Source organism: Callorhinus ursinus, unplaced genomic scaffold, assembly GCF_003265705.2.
Source record: "Callorhinus ursinus isolate GAN/ISIS: 27379988/994484 unplaced genomic scaffold, GSC_fseal_2.0 scaffold4, whole genome shotgun sequence".
In the NCBI taxonomy this organism is placed as follows: Eukaryota; Metazoa; Chordata; class Mammalia; order Carnivora; family Otariidae; genus Callorhinus; species Callorhinus ursinus.
The window spans coordinates 21,053,280-21,070,103 of record NW_027397066.1 but is presented as its reverse complement, the minus strand read 5'-3'; the positions used below and the strand labels follow the sequence as shown (position 1 = coordinate 21,070,103).

General features: G+C 37.3%; 1 protein-coding gene across 7 annotated transcripts in view; it reads right to left on the bottom strand.

Moving 5' to 3' along the window:
- RBPJ (recombination signal binding protein for immunoglobulin kappa J region) overlaps positions 1–16,824 on the bottom strand; it is a 226,064-nt gene that overhangs the window by 71,259 nt on the left and 137,981 nt on the right. For 3 of the 7 annotated variants that reach the window (XM_073891499.1, XM_025887394.2, XM_025887396.2), the window contains exon 2: positions 4,983–5,165. The exons of the other annotated variants lie outside the window; for them this stretch is intronic. In XM_073891499.1, coding sequence (XP_073747600.1) covers positions 4,983–4,999 — 17 coding nt within the window. In that variant the 5' untranslated portion in view covers positions 5,000–5,165. The remainder of the gene's footprint in view (positions 1–4,982; positions 5,166–16,824) is intronic. 7 annotated transcript variants of the gene reach the window in all.

The following is a 16,824-nucleotide window of genomic DNA, read 5'->3' as shown; positions in this document are numbered from 1 at the left end:
CTCACCTGGCTCCTGTGCACACTCTCCACCCCCAAACCTAAATTAAATAAATCTTTAAAAATATATATATTACAAGATAAACTGACTTTGTTGTGTTTTTAAAAAGGAAGATAGTCCCTGATTTTCATAACAATTACTGGTACAGCATATTCCACTTTTCAATTAGGTTCATGCTTGAGACGGGATTCTAAAGTATTCTTTTAATAAGATATCCCATATCCCGGACACATGCAAAATAGCACTGTTTTTCAAAGTAATGAAATATAAATTAGCTTGAGAAAGTGCCCAATGCTAACAATGCTACCACTTATACAAAAGATTTTTAAAACTGTTATTTTCAGAATCAAAAACATCTCTTTAAAATCTCTCAAAGCAGCTCATCTTCATTCCTCGAGTGTTTTAAATTTGTTTTTAGTAACCAAAAGTATACGGGAACCATATCTAATAATTAACATAGTAATTTATGCTATGTTCTTTCTTCTACTCCTAGGTATGTGGTTGGAGTGCCATCTGTAGCCACTGATCTCCGTTTTAGGCCAACTAAACTAGAACATAGTTTAGTTTCTTTCTAAACTACACTTTAGGAAGAAAAATCTACCAAAGAAAAAGAATACAGGTTGCTCTCCTTCTCACGCATGATGATAACTCAAGTAAAGGAACACAGTTTTGAAGAACAAATGCCACAAAGTGACAACATGAAACCTTGCACTCTCAACAGGACAAGCAGCATGAGGTAGCAAGTGATGAGGTCGTAGTAACAGGACTAAAACAGTGATGAAAAGCCAAGCAATGCTGCTGATAAGGGGAGGAAGAATTGGAGAGTCTGGGAGAAGGCAAGGTCAGGTGGGGGCTGGGAGGTTTTGGGGAAACAAAGTAATAGAATCCAGGGGCGCCTGGGTGGCTCAGTTGGTTAAGCGACTGCCTTCGGCTCGGGTCATGATCCTGGAGTTCCGGGATCGAGTCCCGCATCGGGTTTCCTGCTCGGCGGGGAGTCTGCTTCTCCCTCTGACCCTCTTCCCTCTCGTGCTTTCTATCTCTCATTCTCTCTCTCTCTCAAATAAATAAATAAAATCTTTAAAAAAAAAAAAAAAAAAACAAAGTAATAGAATCCATAGGTTCTTGTTTTCTACCTTCACCACAAGCAACATATGCCTGTACCTACTAGTGCAAAGACAAGCAACCATCATCGGGGAACTTAATCCACTGGTTGGGGGGAGTGGTGGTTATTACTTTATCTTCTGTAATTTCAAAACATGATTTCTAAGTTTAGTATATCGTACCCAATTCAGAGCAGGAACTATGTATGTTTGACTCAAATTCCAAGAACTTGCAGAGAAAGATGAATTGTGCTTATCATCTTTTGGCCTCCTATTCTGGCAAAGATTTCTTCCATTTTTCAACTCCCAAGTGTAGAAAACTAATATACAAATTCCATTGCTATGAAACAATTTACCAGAAGAAACTGTATTTTAGACACAATCTAAAACATACATATGCTGATACTGTCCTACTGTGAAGCTTTATTTATTTTAAAATATTCACCAGAAACTCTGTGATTATCTTCAACAAATCTGTAAAACAAGTATCTGCCTGTTATGAGGACACTGTGGTAGGCACAGGCACTAATTCAAAAAAAATTAAAAGCGCTAACATTTTAACCACCCAAAATATTGTCATATATCTGATTTATGCTTAATCTTTTTGCAACATTAAATTTTTATCTACCTTCTGAATTAAAGAAGCACCTATTACATGAAAAAGTCTTAACATATAAGAACTAGGAAAATGAATTGGGTGAGTTTTAGTATATATTATCAGATTTGGTTTTTTTTTTTTAATTGGGTCACTTTCATCAATGTAGTGTAAGAGTAAATTCCTCCTCAACTAGGAAATATTTTAAATTTCTTACCAATGAGCCTTTATAAATATTTACCAGGGCAAGCAAGCTAGGGAGCCAACAACACAACAAAAAACAAAAACAAGGTCTCATGTCTAATTAATTATAACCTACCATCAGAGGTAAGACTACTGGGCTGACAATCCTGCTTTAGGTATCTGAAGTCTTTTCTGACTGAGGTCAGTTTGGCAACCTGATTTATAAGACTGAGTTTCATATTGTTTCTCAGATGATCATTACCAGAACTTGGGTTTCTGCAATTTAGCACATATACATGCTCCTGAAACAAAAGGTTTATAAAACCATATTGTGGGATATAATCATGACATTTGCTATTCCATTCTTTTCTGTTTCATTTAATTAGGGGAGAAAGGCAACAACTTACTAAATTTGACTCCAGAATGTGCTGCCACTGGCAGTTTGAAGACACGGATCTATAGATGATAAACACCAGGATGTATGCCACAGGGCAGTATACTAGAACACTACTTGATAAAACAGCCTTGATTAATGCCACTCAAAAGCTGTTATTACGTTCTCCTATTCTCCTCTACTCCTTAGATACTCTCCGGTAATAACCTTCACTTCAAACGAAAAGGATGGTAGGGTGATCCTTGAAGGTGATATAGAGCATGGCATACCATTACAAGCCACAAACTGGAACCTATCCTGGTCACTTCTTAGCAAGGCAAAAAAAGACAGAACTAACAGCACCTGTGAGGGACATCTGTGACTATGGTAGGCATATGCTTAGTGGTAGTAAAACAATCCAATCAACATACACATAAATGGGTATATATTTTGTTTATTTCTGCATTTTAAAAGCTTGAAACAGGGAGCCTGGGTGGCTCAGATGGTTAAGCGCCTGCTTTCGGCTCAGGGATCGAGTTCCGCATTGGGCTCCCTGCTCAGCAGGGAGTCTGCTTCTCCCTTTGCCTCTGCCTCTCTCTCTTTCCCTGTCTCTCATGAATAAATAAATAAAATCTTTAAAAAAAAAATAAAAAATTAAAAAAACTGAAACTTGAAACAAAAGTATTTTTTAAAAATACTCTTTTCTACATTCAGTGCACCTGGTATTTTATTTTCTATTCTAATATGTTGTCTTAATGCTGGTCATAACCCACTAAATCGATTTCTTGACCCACTAATGAGTGGGTTGAAACCTGCAATTTGAAAAACATAGCTTTAGAGACACACAAATCAACCTAGCTGGGTAAGAGGACCACAGAGAAATTACAGGTCTCTAGCGGCCACCTTTAACTGATGAGAAAAAGCCCAAAGAACTGAAAACATCAAATAGTGATTGTTTATTTAGCTCTAGGAAGATCATATGAGAATGTGTAAGACTCAAGGTAAGAAAAAAATGTAATAGCACCCCCCCCTTCTCCACCCCCCCCCCAAAAAAACCAGGTTCCTGGTCGGATATTTAATCATCATCACCACTGTTAGTCTAACACTGGCTTCCTACCCAGCACTGTGTGTTTAATTTATTGATACAGGTAGATATTTATACAGAGACACATATATGTATTTTATATACACATATAAAATACATTAACATAAATTATGTATGTATATACTTATGTTACTATATTTTTAAGATACAAATTTAAATTTTTTTTCCAGATCATTTTTACAACCTGTCAAAATAATAAAATTAAGTGTTAGATCTGAAACACAGGTCAGTTGGCCCCCAAGTCTAAGCTCTTAACCACTAAGTTACAAATTCTATGAACTCTTCCCCACATGAGTTCTCAACAGTGGAGTTAAAACAAAACAGATTCCCAAGTGCTACCCCCCAAAAAAGATTTTTTAAGTTAAAGTAGCAAATATTATAGAGAATTACATTTTGTAAACAATGTATCGAATATCATCTCCAACCCATTATGTCAGAAAAGATCTTTTTTTGGAGAGTAGACACTACTGGGTGCCATCAGACATAAAATACCTGGTTGAAGTGAATTATTGCCTTGGTTAATAAGCAGCCTACTTTACCTAGAAACTTGATTAGATCACTATCATTATAGACTGGAATTTAATATAAAGCAGTTTTGTCTTAGGTTTAATAACTAAATTTCATTTAGAATTTAACTGCTGATGTACAAAAGGATCTTAACGTTAAGATAGCCGAAACGATAAAAATTACAGACTGCACTAGTGTATTTCTATTAAATTTATCTATCCATGATTTAAACCATTACCTTCCCAACATATTTTTCTTTATTACCTAAAAGATAAAGAATTCTGAACCTAATGTAACATTAATAAACTCTGCATTCTTCCTGGGTTCATTCACTTCCACCATCCATAGGAAAACATTTAGTAGCAAGTACACAGTACAAAATTAGGAGGTTTCCAAATAATTTGACTACATCAGTCAAATAAAATGTACGAACATAAAAACCTTAATTTTTGACAGTTAAGTGGTAATATGAAACCAAGAATTACCACTATTAGCAACCACAAATAACAGGGGGACTACATACCACAAACACATAAATGATTAATTACATACATACAATTAGTGAAGCAACAAAAATCACTGTTAATAAGGAGCCATGCATTTTCCTCTCAGGAAAAATTCTTCGTAAAAGACAAAAACGAGCACGAACTATAAATGGTCCACATAAGAATTATTTTATTTGGTCAAATTAAGGCTCCAACTAAAGCATTTATCTATTTCCTATTCAGGCCACGAAATGACAGCACTGCAAAGAAACTAGTCTATGATGTAAACCACAAAGCTAATTACAGACCAATACATGACTAATACCTAAACTATCTGGTGAAAGAAATTACAGCCCATTACTATTAAAATCCAGGGAAAATATCTACCCCAGTGTCTTCTATAACCATATCTCAAAGGGAGTGGGGGGAGGAAGGGAGGGGAGAAATCGCTCATCAAGCTTATGATATATGGGGTTTTTTTAACAAAAGAAAAAGTACTATTACCATAAATCCATACCACATCTACAATCTAAATATTAAAATCTCTTAAAAATTTAATTGTGATAATTAAATACAGAATCATGAGCGTTCATTCTATCCATGACCCTGGGGTCACTGGGAGATTTCTAAAGCATACCTTTTAATCCACGCCATGGTACTTCAAGAACATGTTAAGGTAAGTCACAGCTTGGAACACTTCGATGCACCTCAAAACACCTCAGCCAGTGTATCTGTATCATTCTCCTTTCCTTTTGAGATCATAATGGTTCCGAAGAACTACAATGCTTCCATCTGAATGATAGTCTCATAATTTCAATGACTTAAAAACAAAAACAAAAAATAAGGACTTGAGTGTTGGTGTGTTACGTGCACTGTTAACTGCTGCCATGACTAAGAAAACCAGAGAGGCTGCTACTACGTCACCCTGTCACTTTTAATGTGAACCCTCAGATGAATGAGGGGTACATGCTTAGCGGTCAGAGTGACAGCTTTTGCTTTATGGCGATCCATCAAAACCCCACAAATCTCTTTGCCCCAACAGATTCTTCAGTTCTTCTGAAGAAATGAAAAGGACCTAAAAGACAGGTCTGAACACTTGGCAGGTGCCTCTGACTGACCACCTACTGTATTCTGTGTTGCATGAGAGCTGGAAATCACCCACACCCCTGCACAAAAGGGAACTCATTAATAAACACAGCAGAGGGCCCTGCCCCATTTTAATTATGGAATCATTTTAAATTCCATGGAAGTCATTAAATTGAAATTCCATGGAGCTCCCGTGTTTGAAGCTTACTTCCATTAAGAGTACGCACGTATCAATGAACAATAATGGCTAACAATCAAGTTGTACCGGGGCTCTGTGACTGCCTTGGCAGGTTGTCTGTCCCCCTTTCCTCCTCACTCCAACCCACCTTTGTTATATAAGAACATTTAAAACATTTCATTATTAAAATAATAGGATAAGACGTTTGTATGTCACATTTTAAATCTAAGAATTCACTCTACTTTTGCCTGAAGTTTGGCACTCTATAATAGTTACAGAAGGAATACTCAAGCTACACAAAGAAAATAAAACTAAATTATCAATATCGTATTGATATCAACTATCACATATATTTGTCATAAAGCAATTAAAATTACCTTAGGATGACCGATCAGGAAATTTTTAATAAAAGCAAGCCATAAAAAGGGCTCCCAAAGGGGAAAAAAAAGTCACTGAGAGAGGTCTGTTATACTCTGGGCCTGTGGAACAGCTTGTGTCAAGTTAACAGGCAAGAAATGGAAAATGACAAATTTCCCAGCTAGAGCTAAAAAGTATGTCCTAAGGAGAAAGTGGAACCATTTCCTGTTTGATGAAAACCTTTTATAGTCCAGTGTCAGAAAATTACATATTTCTGAGATTTAGATTCATTGCAGTTGTGGGGAATGCAGATTACAAAATGTAGGTCACTCTTCAGAAAGCTGATAATAGTGGCAGGATCGCATATAGGAAAGAACTCTACTAGAAGAGGTGGAAAGAAACTAATGAAAAACAGCATCAAGAGACCTGGTCCAGTGAAATCACTACAGCCACAGCTATCTTTTTTAAACTGATTGTTTTACCACTCAATGCAACCCCCGGCCCTTCCCACTTCAGCTTGAAGCCTCTCACTGGGTCTGTATGTGCTACAACTACCTGGAAAGACACTGGCATTGCCTCCTATACTCTGCTCCTCCAAATAAATGCGTCCTCCACCCAACTACTAGGTTAATGTTCTGAAGTACAGCTCCTCCCCCTTGCACAAAAAAATTTATGTCAACTATTGGGAAATAAAGCAAGTTATAATAAATAGGCTAGATAATAAAGAAAAAAGCCTAGATCTGAAGCACTTGCTCATTACATCATTTAATTTTCAGAACCTCATTTTATAGAAGAGAAAACAAACACTCTGTGGTCAAGTGACTGATCCAAGAAAGCAGGCAGTAAAAGAACTAGGACTTAAATCTAGATCTTCTAGCCAGAACATCAGCACTTTTTAAAAAAAAAAGATTTTATTTATTTATTTGACACAGAGAGACAAAGCAAGAGAAGGAACACAAGCAGGGGGAGTGGGAGAAGCAGGCTTCCCACCGAGCAGGGGGCTCGATGCGGGGCTCCATCCCAGGACCCTGGGATCATGACCTGAGCCGAAGGCAGACAACGACTGAGCCACCCAGGCGCCCCGCATCAGCACTTTTGTACTACAATTTTGTCGCAGAATACTGTTGGGGAAAGGGGTGGTACTGAGGCTAACACTTATTGACACTATGCCATAAACTGTGCTGAGCATTTCATGTTATTTCATCCTGATCTATCACTCCTAAGGCTGACAGGGTGCCTGCCTCCTTTTACAGCGAGGACATCGAGGATCAGAGAGATTGAAGTAATCTGCTATACCAATCTATCTTCCAGAAGAAATCAAGTCCAACAATTATGTTTGTTTTTCAACCTGGCTGATATAACAATAATTAAATTTTACAAATATGTCTCACTCAAAATCTAGTCAATGTATGTAAATGAATTTGTAAAACAAGACTGTATAAACATTTAGCAAAGCCACTAAAAATCAGGATCACATATAATCACTAAAATCAGAAACTCCATTCAGAAACTCCATTTGATTCCTACAAATGACATCTAGTATTTTCAGGAAGTGATGTATTTGGAGATCTTTTAAAGAGGACTTGAAAATCACAGCAGTTATCAATATAAATTTTAGGTGACCAAACAAAAATAAGCATGAAAAGTATTTTCCTTAAGAGGGTACACTGCCGGGGTAGGGTACACTGCCGGGGTGGCCTGGCGGGCTCAGTAGGTAGAACCTGTGACTCTTGATCTCAGGGTCATGAGCTCAAGCACATGTTGGGTGTGGAGTCTACTCAAAAAAAAAAAAAAAAAAAAAAAAAAAAAAAAGGTATACGGCCACATTTTTCCAATTGGGCCCCGTCCCATAAACTGCTACGAGTATTAGCCTCATGGGAAGAGAAATTTATTTGCTGAGGAAGGTGAGGTCATTCAGTCAGGTTATCACTAATTAAAAATACAAACAAAATAAAACAGAACAACAACAACAAAAGCAGATGGACAGCTTCCTTCAGTGCTTCAAAACATTATTAAACTAAAAGAGAAACAAAAAGCACTGAAAAAAAATCCCCCAAATTAAGGGACAGGAAACTCCTAAGCAACTTCAAATTTGAATGGAAACCATGCATCCACACTGCATGCCACTGTTTGGTAACAAGTTAGATGACTCAAAGAAACCGTTTTTTAAATTGCTGAAACAAAGTCTTGCGGAATTATTACATTTAAGAGTCAAACTGTTACCATAAAAAACCTAAAGCGTCTTTTAAAAAAATCTTCATCAGTAATAGCATTAACCCTTCCGTATAACTCATTTTGTAAACATTAATATCTCAGTGGATAATAAGAATGCCCATCCGAAATTCTGATGCCCAGCCACATACCTTTTAATTTCAAAACTAGTGTGTATTAAAGACTATGCATCTGTCTACAAAACATTTCACTTCTTATAAAAGAGACAAATACGTTTCCGTGCAAGTTGTTACAGCCTCCTTCAACTATGCTATGTCCAAGAGGGTAGCTGCTGTCTTTATCTTCCAGATAAAGTTTTTATTTTTTTTGTTTTTTATTTTTTTTTAAAGATTTTATTTATTTATTCATGAGAGACCGGGGGGGAAGAGAGAGAGAGAGAGAAAGAGAGGCAAAAACCTGGAACACACTAGGCCACAATGATCTAAGTACGTGAAAACGTTATACACCCCATTTTGGATACACGATTGACAACTAAAAGAAGAAAGTTCGTGATATGCTCTAAAACATAGTAGGCACATGAATATTTGAGTGAATGAAAGAAAATATTTAGGAATGGTTTATACATGCTACAATGACAACATTAAAAACAGATTTTGAAAGAAGACAGTTTAACATAGAACACCATTTTTGACTACTGAATTTTGTTTTGTTTGTAACTACTGAATATTTAACATATAATGCTTCTGAAGGTAGATCAGCACTACTGCTTTAGCAGTAGCATAAACTTTAGAAAATTAGGGGCGCCTGGGTGGCTCAGTCGTTAAGCGTCTGCCTTCCGCTCAGGTCGTGATCCCAGGGTCCTGGCATCGAGCCCTGCGTTGGGCTCCCTGCTCAGCAGGGGGCCTGCTTCTCCCTCTCCTGCTCCCCCTGCTTGTGTTCCCTCTCTCGCTGTGTCTCTCTGTCAAATCAATCAATCAATCAATCTTAAAAAAACTTTAGAAAATTAGAAACCGATACCAGTAACTTGAAATTTTTATGCTTTTATAAACAGCCTCACATAGTAATCTGAAATGACAATAACAAATGCATTCAATATTATTACTAAGAAAGGACTAGGAATTTCTTTCCGACAACAGAAGAATAAATTATGGCATATCCATACAATGGAAATTATAGTCAATAATATTGAAATGTGAAACATGGTAATATGCTAGTTATATATGGTTACTTAACCATATATAGTGTTTTCCCACATTAGGTATGTCTGTATGTATTTATGTATTTTAACAAACACAGAAGATAGTAAATATATTTATAAATATCTAAGTTCCATGAGATCAAGAACCATTTCAGATGTACCTCCAGCACTTACCACAGTGCCTTGAGAAAGGTGTCTTTACATAAGTAACTATTTAAAGCTTGGTAGTTAGAAAAAAGGGCTCTGAAGAAAAGACTGCCTGGTTTTGAACTGAATCCCGGATGCACAACTTAGCAGCTATGCCATTTCAGGCAAGTTAATAATCACTAGGCACCTTAGCTTCTCCTTTTGAAAAACTGGGATAAAAATAGCATCCATGTATTGGAAGAAAACAATGAGTTAATACATGTAAAGGCTTTAGAACAGTATCTGGCACACAGTGGTGACCCAATGAATGGCAGATGGGAGGGAGAAAGAAGCAGTGGGTTCTCAAATACCTGAGTAAATGAATGGATACTGTCTTTAAAATACAGACAGAAATGCTTAAAGCATATACAAATATTAAACAGAGTTTTTCAAACTTTGCTTACCATAACCAAAAGTAGATTTTTACATTAACAACCTGATACACACTCTGGTAGATATAACTGTATCCTATTCTGTCATAAATTACTTAAATGCTAGTTGTAACCCACTAAACTGATTTCATGACAACTAGCAAGTCACTTTCTAAACCATGGACTCCTAAGTTCTCCTTTATTTTTGTCCTTCAACTTTATGTTCCTAAACACGGGGCAAGAATATTTACCCATTAAATCAAGAATCTAAGGTCAGAAGACACTCCATAAAAGTCTTTGATCTGTCACCTATTTTTGTTTTATTCTTTCTAAATTCTACTCTTTACTCTTAAACCACCAGAAATTTCAACAGAAATGATTTAAGAGATCGTTAAAAGGTGATACAGAAATTTGCCAGCTTTTAACATATACCTAGGTAGACTTACTCTTGAAGAAATTAAATTTGGGCAACAGAAGAGCACAACATTAAGAAAGATATGAAAGAATACAGGTTGCGGGGCTTGTATTTAGCTGGAGAACTGCATTCCCACAGGGTCTTTTCCTGATCCAGCTTCTGGTCTCCTTCTACCCATACAAAGACAACGTATGTTCTAGCCACACTGGAACTTAACACAGTCCTCAGAACACCCCATGGTGTTTCAGGTCTCCGGACTTCTTCACATGCTATTTTGCCCCACCCTCCCACACCCCTAAACTGCAGGAGCAGTGTGTGAAATAAGACTTTAACATCACATGCTAATAGAAGAATAAAGGAGAGAAAAAATGAAACAGGTGAGACTAGAAGTGAAAAATTTTTTAAAGATTGTCAGTGCCTACAATGTAAGACATGTGAGCCAAGTTGGTATTTTTATATAAATCCTCATAGATTTAGTATCTATAAAAAATGTTTAAAAATACTGAATTGATGAAATAAAGTCTTTTAAATTAGATAACATAATTTACACGATGTGTTCTATGGACACTTGAATTTTAAACAAGTTTGTCAATCAAATACTTGAAAACAGTGTTGTTATATAATGACAGAAAATTAATCACCGCTATTATCAAAAGTATGAAAATCACATATTCCAGGAATTTCAACTCTAGGTTTTGGCAATGCTAAAAAGGAATATAAATCTAAAGCTAAATCTGATTGAGTAATTTTCAAAGAATGTTCCTAAGAATAATAAACTATTCTGATTCCCATCCTGATAGTAAAACCGTAATTCCTTTTCCAGTTAGGGACAAGGGGGCATCAGAACCTGTAACGAAGAGACTAAACTCAAGATCAACATGGCTCAATAACTAAGGCACTTGTGATCTAGCAATTCTGAAAGTTGGAATATTCAGCTAAGTTTACTTTTGAGGAACTCCCAACTGGGAAAACTCTTTTCTTAAAATGTATATCTTAACCTTCAGTAACAGTGATAAAAACTTCTATCAAAGCGCCTGATACTGCTGCTACTCTTAAAGTAGTAAACACCCAGGGGTTCAACCACGATATTTCCCCATATTTTTGCTAGAATTCTAGATGGCACAGTATACAGAGGTATAATTTAAACATAAATACACACACGCAGGCATACACACACCTACAACTAGTCTTTTTCAAACAGATTGGTGTTAGCATGTTGTTACCTGTCCGCGAGACCAAAGGTAAGAGGGTGGGGAAAGTGGAGAGGGACATGAAAAACCAGTAGTTCAAAAGTGCTGAGTGCTCAGCACCAAAAAAACAAGAAAGAAAGAAATCTTGCCATTTGCACCCAATGTGGATGGAACTAGAGGGTGTTATGCCAAGTGAAGTAAGTCAATCAGAGAAAGACAATTATCATATGATCTCACTGATGCGTGGAATTTAAGAAGCAAAACAGGGGATCATAGGGGAAGAGAGGAAAAAAATAAAACAAGATGAAACCAGAGAGGGAGATAAGCCATAAGAGATTCTTAATCATAGGAAACAAACAGGGTTGCTGGAGGGATGCGGTAACTGGGTGATGGACATTAAGGAGGGCGCCTGATGTAATGAACACTGGATGTTATAGAAGACTGATGAATCACTGACCTCTACCTCTGAAACCAAAAATACATTACATGTTAACTAACTGAACTTAAAATTTTAAAAAATGGAAAAAACGTGCTGAGTAAAGGATGTTAGAGAAGGAAAAGCAGTAGTAGTAAAGTAAATCAGCTCATAAACCCTACTATACATTTATTCAAAACAAGCAAATCAACAGAAGTTTCTTTCCAGTCCAGAACTAAGAACTGCTAAAGAGACTGAATCAAGTTTACCTCTACTTTCTTTGTACTTTTTATGTATATACATATTTATAAAAGTGTTTATGGGTGAACTGAGTTTCTATTATTTCTCCTTCAGCTTAGTTGCTTAGGTCTCTTTTTGTTTAAAATAAAATGTAAATTTTGGTGACTTAAAAGAGTATGGCATGGGGCGCCTGGGTGGCTCAGTCCTTAAGTGTCTGCCTTCGGCTCAGGTCATGATCCCAGGGTCCCGGGTTCAAGCCCCACATCGGGCTCCCTGCTCGGCGGGAAGCCTGCTTCTCCCTCTCTCACTCCCCCTGCTTGTGTTCCCTCTCTCGCTGTCTCTCTCTCTAATAAATAAATAAAATCTTAAAAAAAAAAAAAAGAGTATGTCATCATGAGTGATACAAGAATGTGCTGATCAAGTTCTGGACTTGGGAGTCAGGAATCACAGGTTAGAAACTTACTGAACATGTAACTTCTCAACAATCACAATCTCTCTGTGGCTAATACCAGCATAAAACTGCAGTAATAATGCATATTGTATGTGAAAGCATCCAAAATACTGTCCACCTAAGGATGCATAAACATTTACTGACTTTGGAAGCTCAATATCTGCTACCGCCACAATTCTAGAATCAAAACAAAACACTTTCCTAGGAATGTTTTAATTTAATGTTCAAGAAGTACTTATGATTTAAGTTTGTTTAAAAAAAAAATTCACACTTAACGTTTATTCCAATTATGTGGGCAATGATCCAGTCCGTGGCTCTAATTCATGCCTTCAAGCATTCTCTCCTTTCCTGACAAATTCATTAGCTTAACAAATATTTGAACAACTACAATGTGGCAGCCCTTTTTTAAGCACTGAGGACACTTCAGTGCACAAATCACACCAAAATCCTTGGCAGAGTTAACACAGTAATTAAGAATTTCATATGGTGGGGTAAACCACTATGAAGAGAAACGTTGAAGGAGAGGACAAGGAAGACAGGTGATGGGGTGCAATTCTAAATGAGTACTCATTGAGGTAATACTTGAGCCAAGATCTGAAGGAGGTAATGAAAGGAGGATTCCACCCGAAGGAAATAAACAGCAGGTTCGAGGATCCTGAAGCAGGAGACCAGCGTGACTAGAACACAGAGACTGCAGGAGGATACTAAATGAGACGTTAGGACAATGTGTGAGTGTGGGTGGGGGTGTGCACGCACATGTTCTTGGGGACACCACTAAGCATGAAGGCCTTCAGCTTTTTTTTTTTAATTTTCTTTTTTAAGATTTTATTTATTTATTTGAAGAGACAGACACAGTGAGAGAGGGAACACAAGCAGGGTGAGTGGGAGAGAGAGAAGCAGGCTTCCCGCCGAGCAGAGAGCCTGATTCAGGGGATCATGACCTAAGCCAAACGAAGGCAGACATTTAACGACTGAGCCACCCAGCCGCCCCAGGCCTTCAGCTTTTTATTCTAAATTCTGAGTTGAGGAAGAGCAACACCTGAGCCAAGAAAGCTCAGCAGGAGTCTGGCTGGTGAGCAGAGAAAGATGGTAAGGCAGAAGGGAAGAAGCTTAGGTGGCCACTGTGACTATGGAGGTAGAGAGGACAGAGCCTTACACCAGAGTGAAAGCAGTGGATGTCACATGTGATGAAAACATGCATATATTTTAAAAACAAAATGACAACATCTGTTCACACTGGATGGTGGAGTTGGAGGGAAAAATGTAAGAGGCAATGGTGACTTCAAGGTTTCTTCTAGCCTCAGCAACCCAAAGGATGGAGTTACTTACAGAGATGGGGAAGACCTCAGATTTGAGGAAGGTTTCAGTAGTTTGGTTTGGACATAATAAATTGGATATGCTCAGATATTCTAACAGAGTTTATTCCAGTTTATCAGAGCTTTCTGCCAAGGCTAGTGAGATGTGACCAGCCAAGTTAGTCTATTTAGTTCTTTCCTGCAGTTGGATATTAAAAACAAAACAAAACTAAGGAGGTAAAAGTTTTATTTATCAAATGAGTGTTCTGGTAATCTTAGTATTTTAATTACACATTAATTAAAATTAATGTGCCATCTGCACTTGTCAATATTAAATAAAACATAATGTGGTAAGAATATTTAAGAAAATCTCTAATTACAGAGACTAATTTAAGAGAGTCCATATTCAAACACTGTAGAGGTAAAACAAGGCAATTTCAGGTAAGAACAGCAAATTATTATCTGATGCTCTCCAGCCATTACAATGCCTCTCAGTTTCAAACCCAGAGATTAGAAATAATAAATTTTAGTATATGTGCGGCCGAAGCGAGCACGAGAAATAATAAATTTAACAGACAACATTCATGGACTGCTTTCCACATGCTAAGCATCTCATTTAAATTACCAACTACCTTCTATTAGCTTATCTTTTACAATGAGCCTGAAAGAAATTAATAAAGCTGAAGAGCTATCCTGTAACTTCAGCCATCCTAGAAAGGACTAGTTCAAGTCTCCAGAGACTCCTTTTAATCTATTTTATTTTGCCATTACCATCTTCATCTGTATTTTGTATTCTCTGCATGCTTCTCAATTTTCCAGTGCCAAATGTTATCAAAGTTTGATGTGCAGTAATATGTGTGGGTATATGTTTTGATAAGAAAGGAACATCAAGGAAAAGCATGTATTAGTGAGTTCCAAAACAACACATTTTCCTGAAATGGAATTGTGTTGAAATGTATTAAAAGAAGTCACAATTCAGAAGATGGGCCCACAATTACAACTGCTAGAGAGGACTGCAGAGAACAAGGAAAGTGAGTATGTTTTGTTTTTTTTTTTAAAGATTTTATTTATTTATTTGACAGAGACACAGCCAGAGAAGGAACACAAGCAGGGGGAGTGGGAGAGGGAGAAGCAAGCTTCCCGCTGAGCAGGGAGCCCGATGCAGGGCTCGATCCCAGGACCCTGGGATCATGACCTGAGCCGAAGGCTCATTACTGAGCCACCCAGGCACCCCTGAGTATGTATTTTCAAGAGAGTAATGAATAAAGAGAGAAAGGAACCTCCCTCGTACACTCATTCTCACTTCTCTGTTCTCACTCTAACTTCAATTAGTAAATTATGATGACAAAGGAATTAAGATATTGGAGACAGGTAACACCTTCTTGAGGCAACTCATTCAACTCTATTTTATAAAACCTGTATCACTTAGGTTAGTTCATCAGGTGCAGGGCTGTCTTATTTCATCCACCTAATAATTCGAAATTCTTTCAAAAACTGATCCCTCAGTCAACCAGACTAGACCATCTATTACAACACCTTCTCTCTGTTTTGGGCACTTCAAAGTGTACAAAATTGTGTACATATTGCTGAAGCCTCACAATATTCCAATCATTCTATTAAAAACCCCAGGTGTTTTAAATCCTGTTTATGCTATACCTTTGACCATTATGGTATCCACCCACTGGTAGGATAAGCATTTTAGGCCATTTTTCCAACAGCCATGATATGTATGAGTTGTACAAAGTAAGATCTTTTGTACTCATCTTTGTGGCAACAAACACTATTTCCTAACAGTGGACCTATACAAGAGTACCGTGGTTTGTACAGTTTTATCAAACTCAATTTTATTGCATTCACACTCTAATAACAAAACAAAAAAAGGCCTACTCCTTCCCCCATAAAAACCCCCAACAAAACAACCCAAGTGTCTGCTGGCAAATGGATGGATTTTTTTTTTTAAATGTATATACATACAATGGAATACTATTCTGCAATAAAAAGAAATTCTGACACATGCTATATAAAATGGATAAAACTTGAAGACATTATGCTAGGTGACATAAGTCAGTCACAGAAGGACAAATACTCTATGACTACTTATTATAAGGTACCTAAGTCAAATTCATAGAGATAGAAAAGCAGCATTGTGGCTTCCAATTTACTTATTGAGGCTCAGGAATGGAGTATGGAGGAATGGAGACATTGTTTAATGGGTTCAGAGCTTCAATTTAGGAAAATGGAAGAAGTTCTGGAGATGGGATGGTGGGTGATAGTTGTACAACAATGTGAATGTACTTAGTAACATTGAACCGTACAATTAAAAATGGATGAAATTTTAAATTTTATGTGATGTATATATTACCACAATAAAAAAAGTGAACACACCTTATAGAATAGATCAGTGGATAGTAACTTACCTTATTCCTTATATTTTAATAAAAATCTCCCTTTTTTTTCCCAAACCTATTTCTCATTCTGTTTTTATTATCTCCATAAAAAGCACCACCTATGCACTCCGAGAGCCACAACATTCAACCTTTTACCTTCTCATCCTAAGCCACCAAGACTTACAAACTGATTTTAAATCTGTACCACTGCTTGAATCTGATTCCTTCCTCTCATTTCTAATGCCACAGCCTTCATTATAGTAGATGATCATTTTAACAGCCTCATAGGCAATCTCCCCATCCTCAAAAACCTTGCCTTCAGTTACTGCTCTTGAAATACAGCTCACACGTAAAATCTTTTGAAGGTGGGGGGGAGGTGCCTGGGTGGCTCAGTCAGTTAAGCGTGACTCTTGGTTTCAGCTCAGGTCATGATCTAAGGGTTGAGGTCAAGCCCCAGGGCAGGCTCTGTGCTCAGTGGGGACTCTGCTTGGGATCCTCTCCCTCTCCCTGCACTCGTGCTCACCTGTGCGCGTGCACA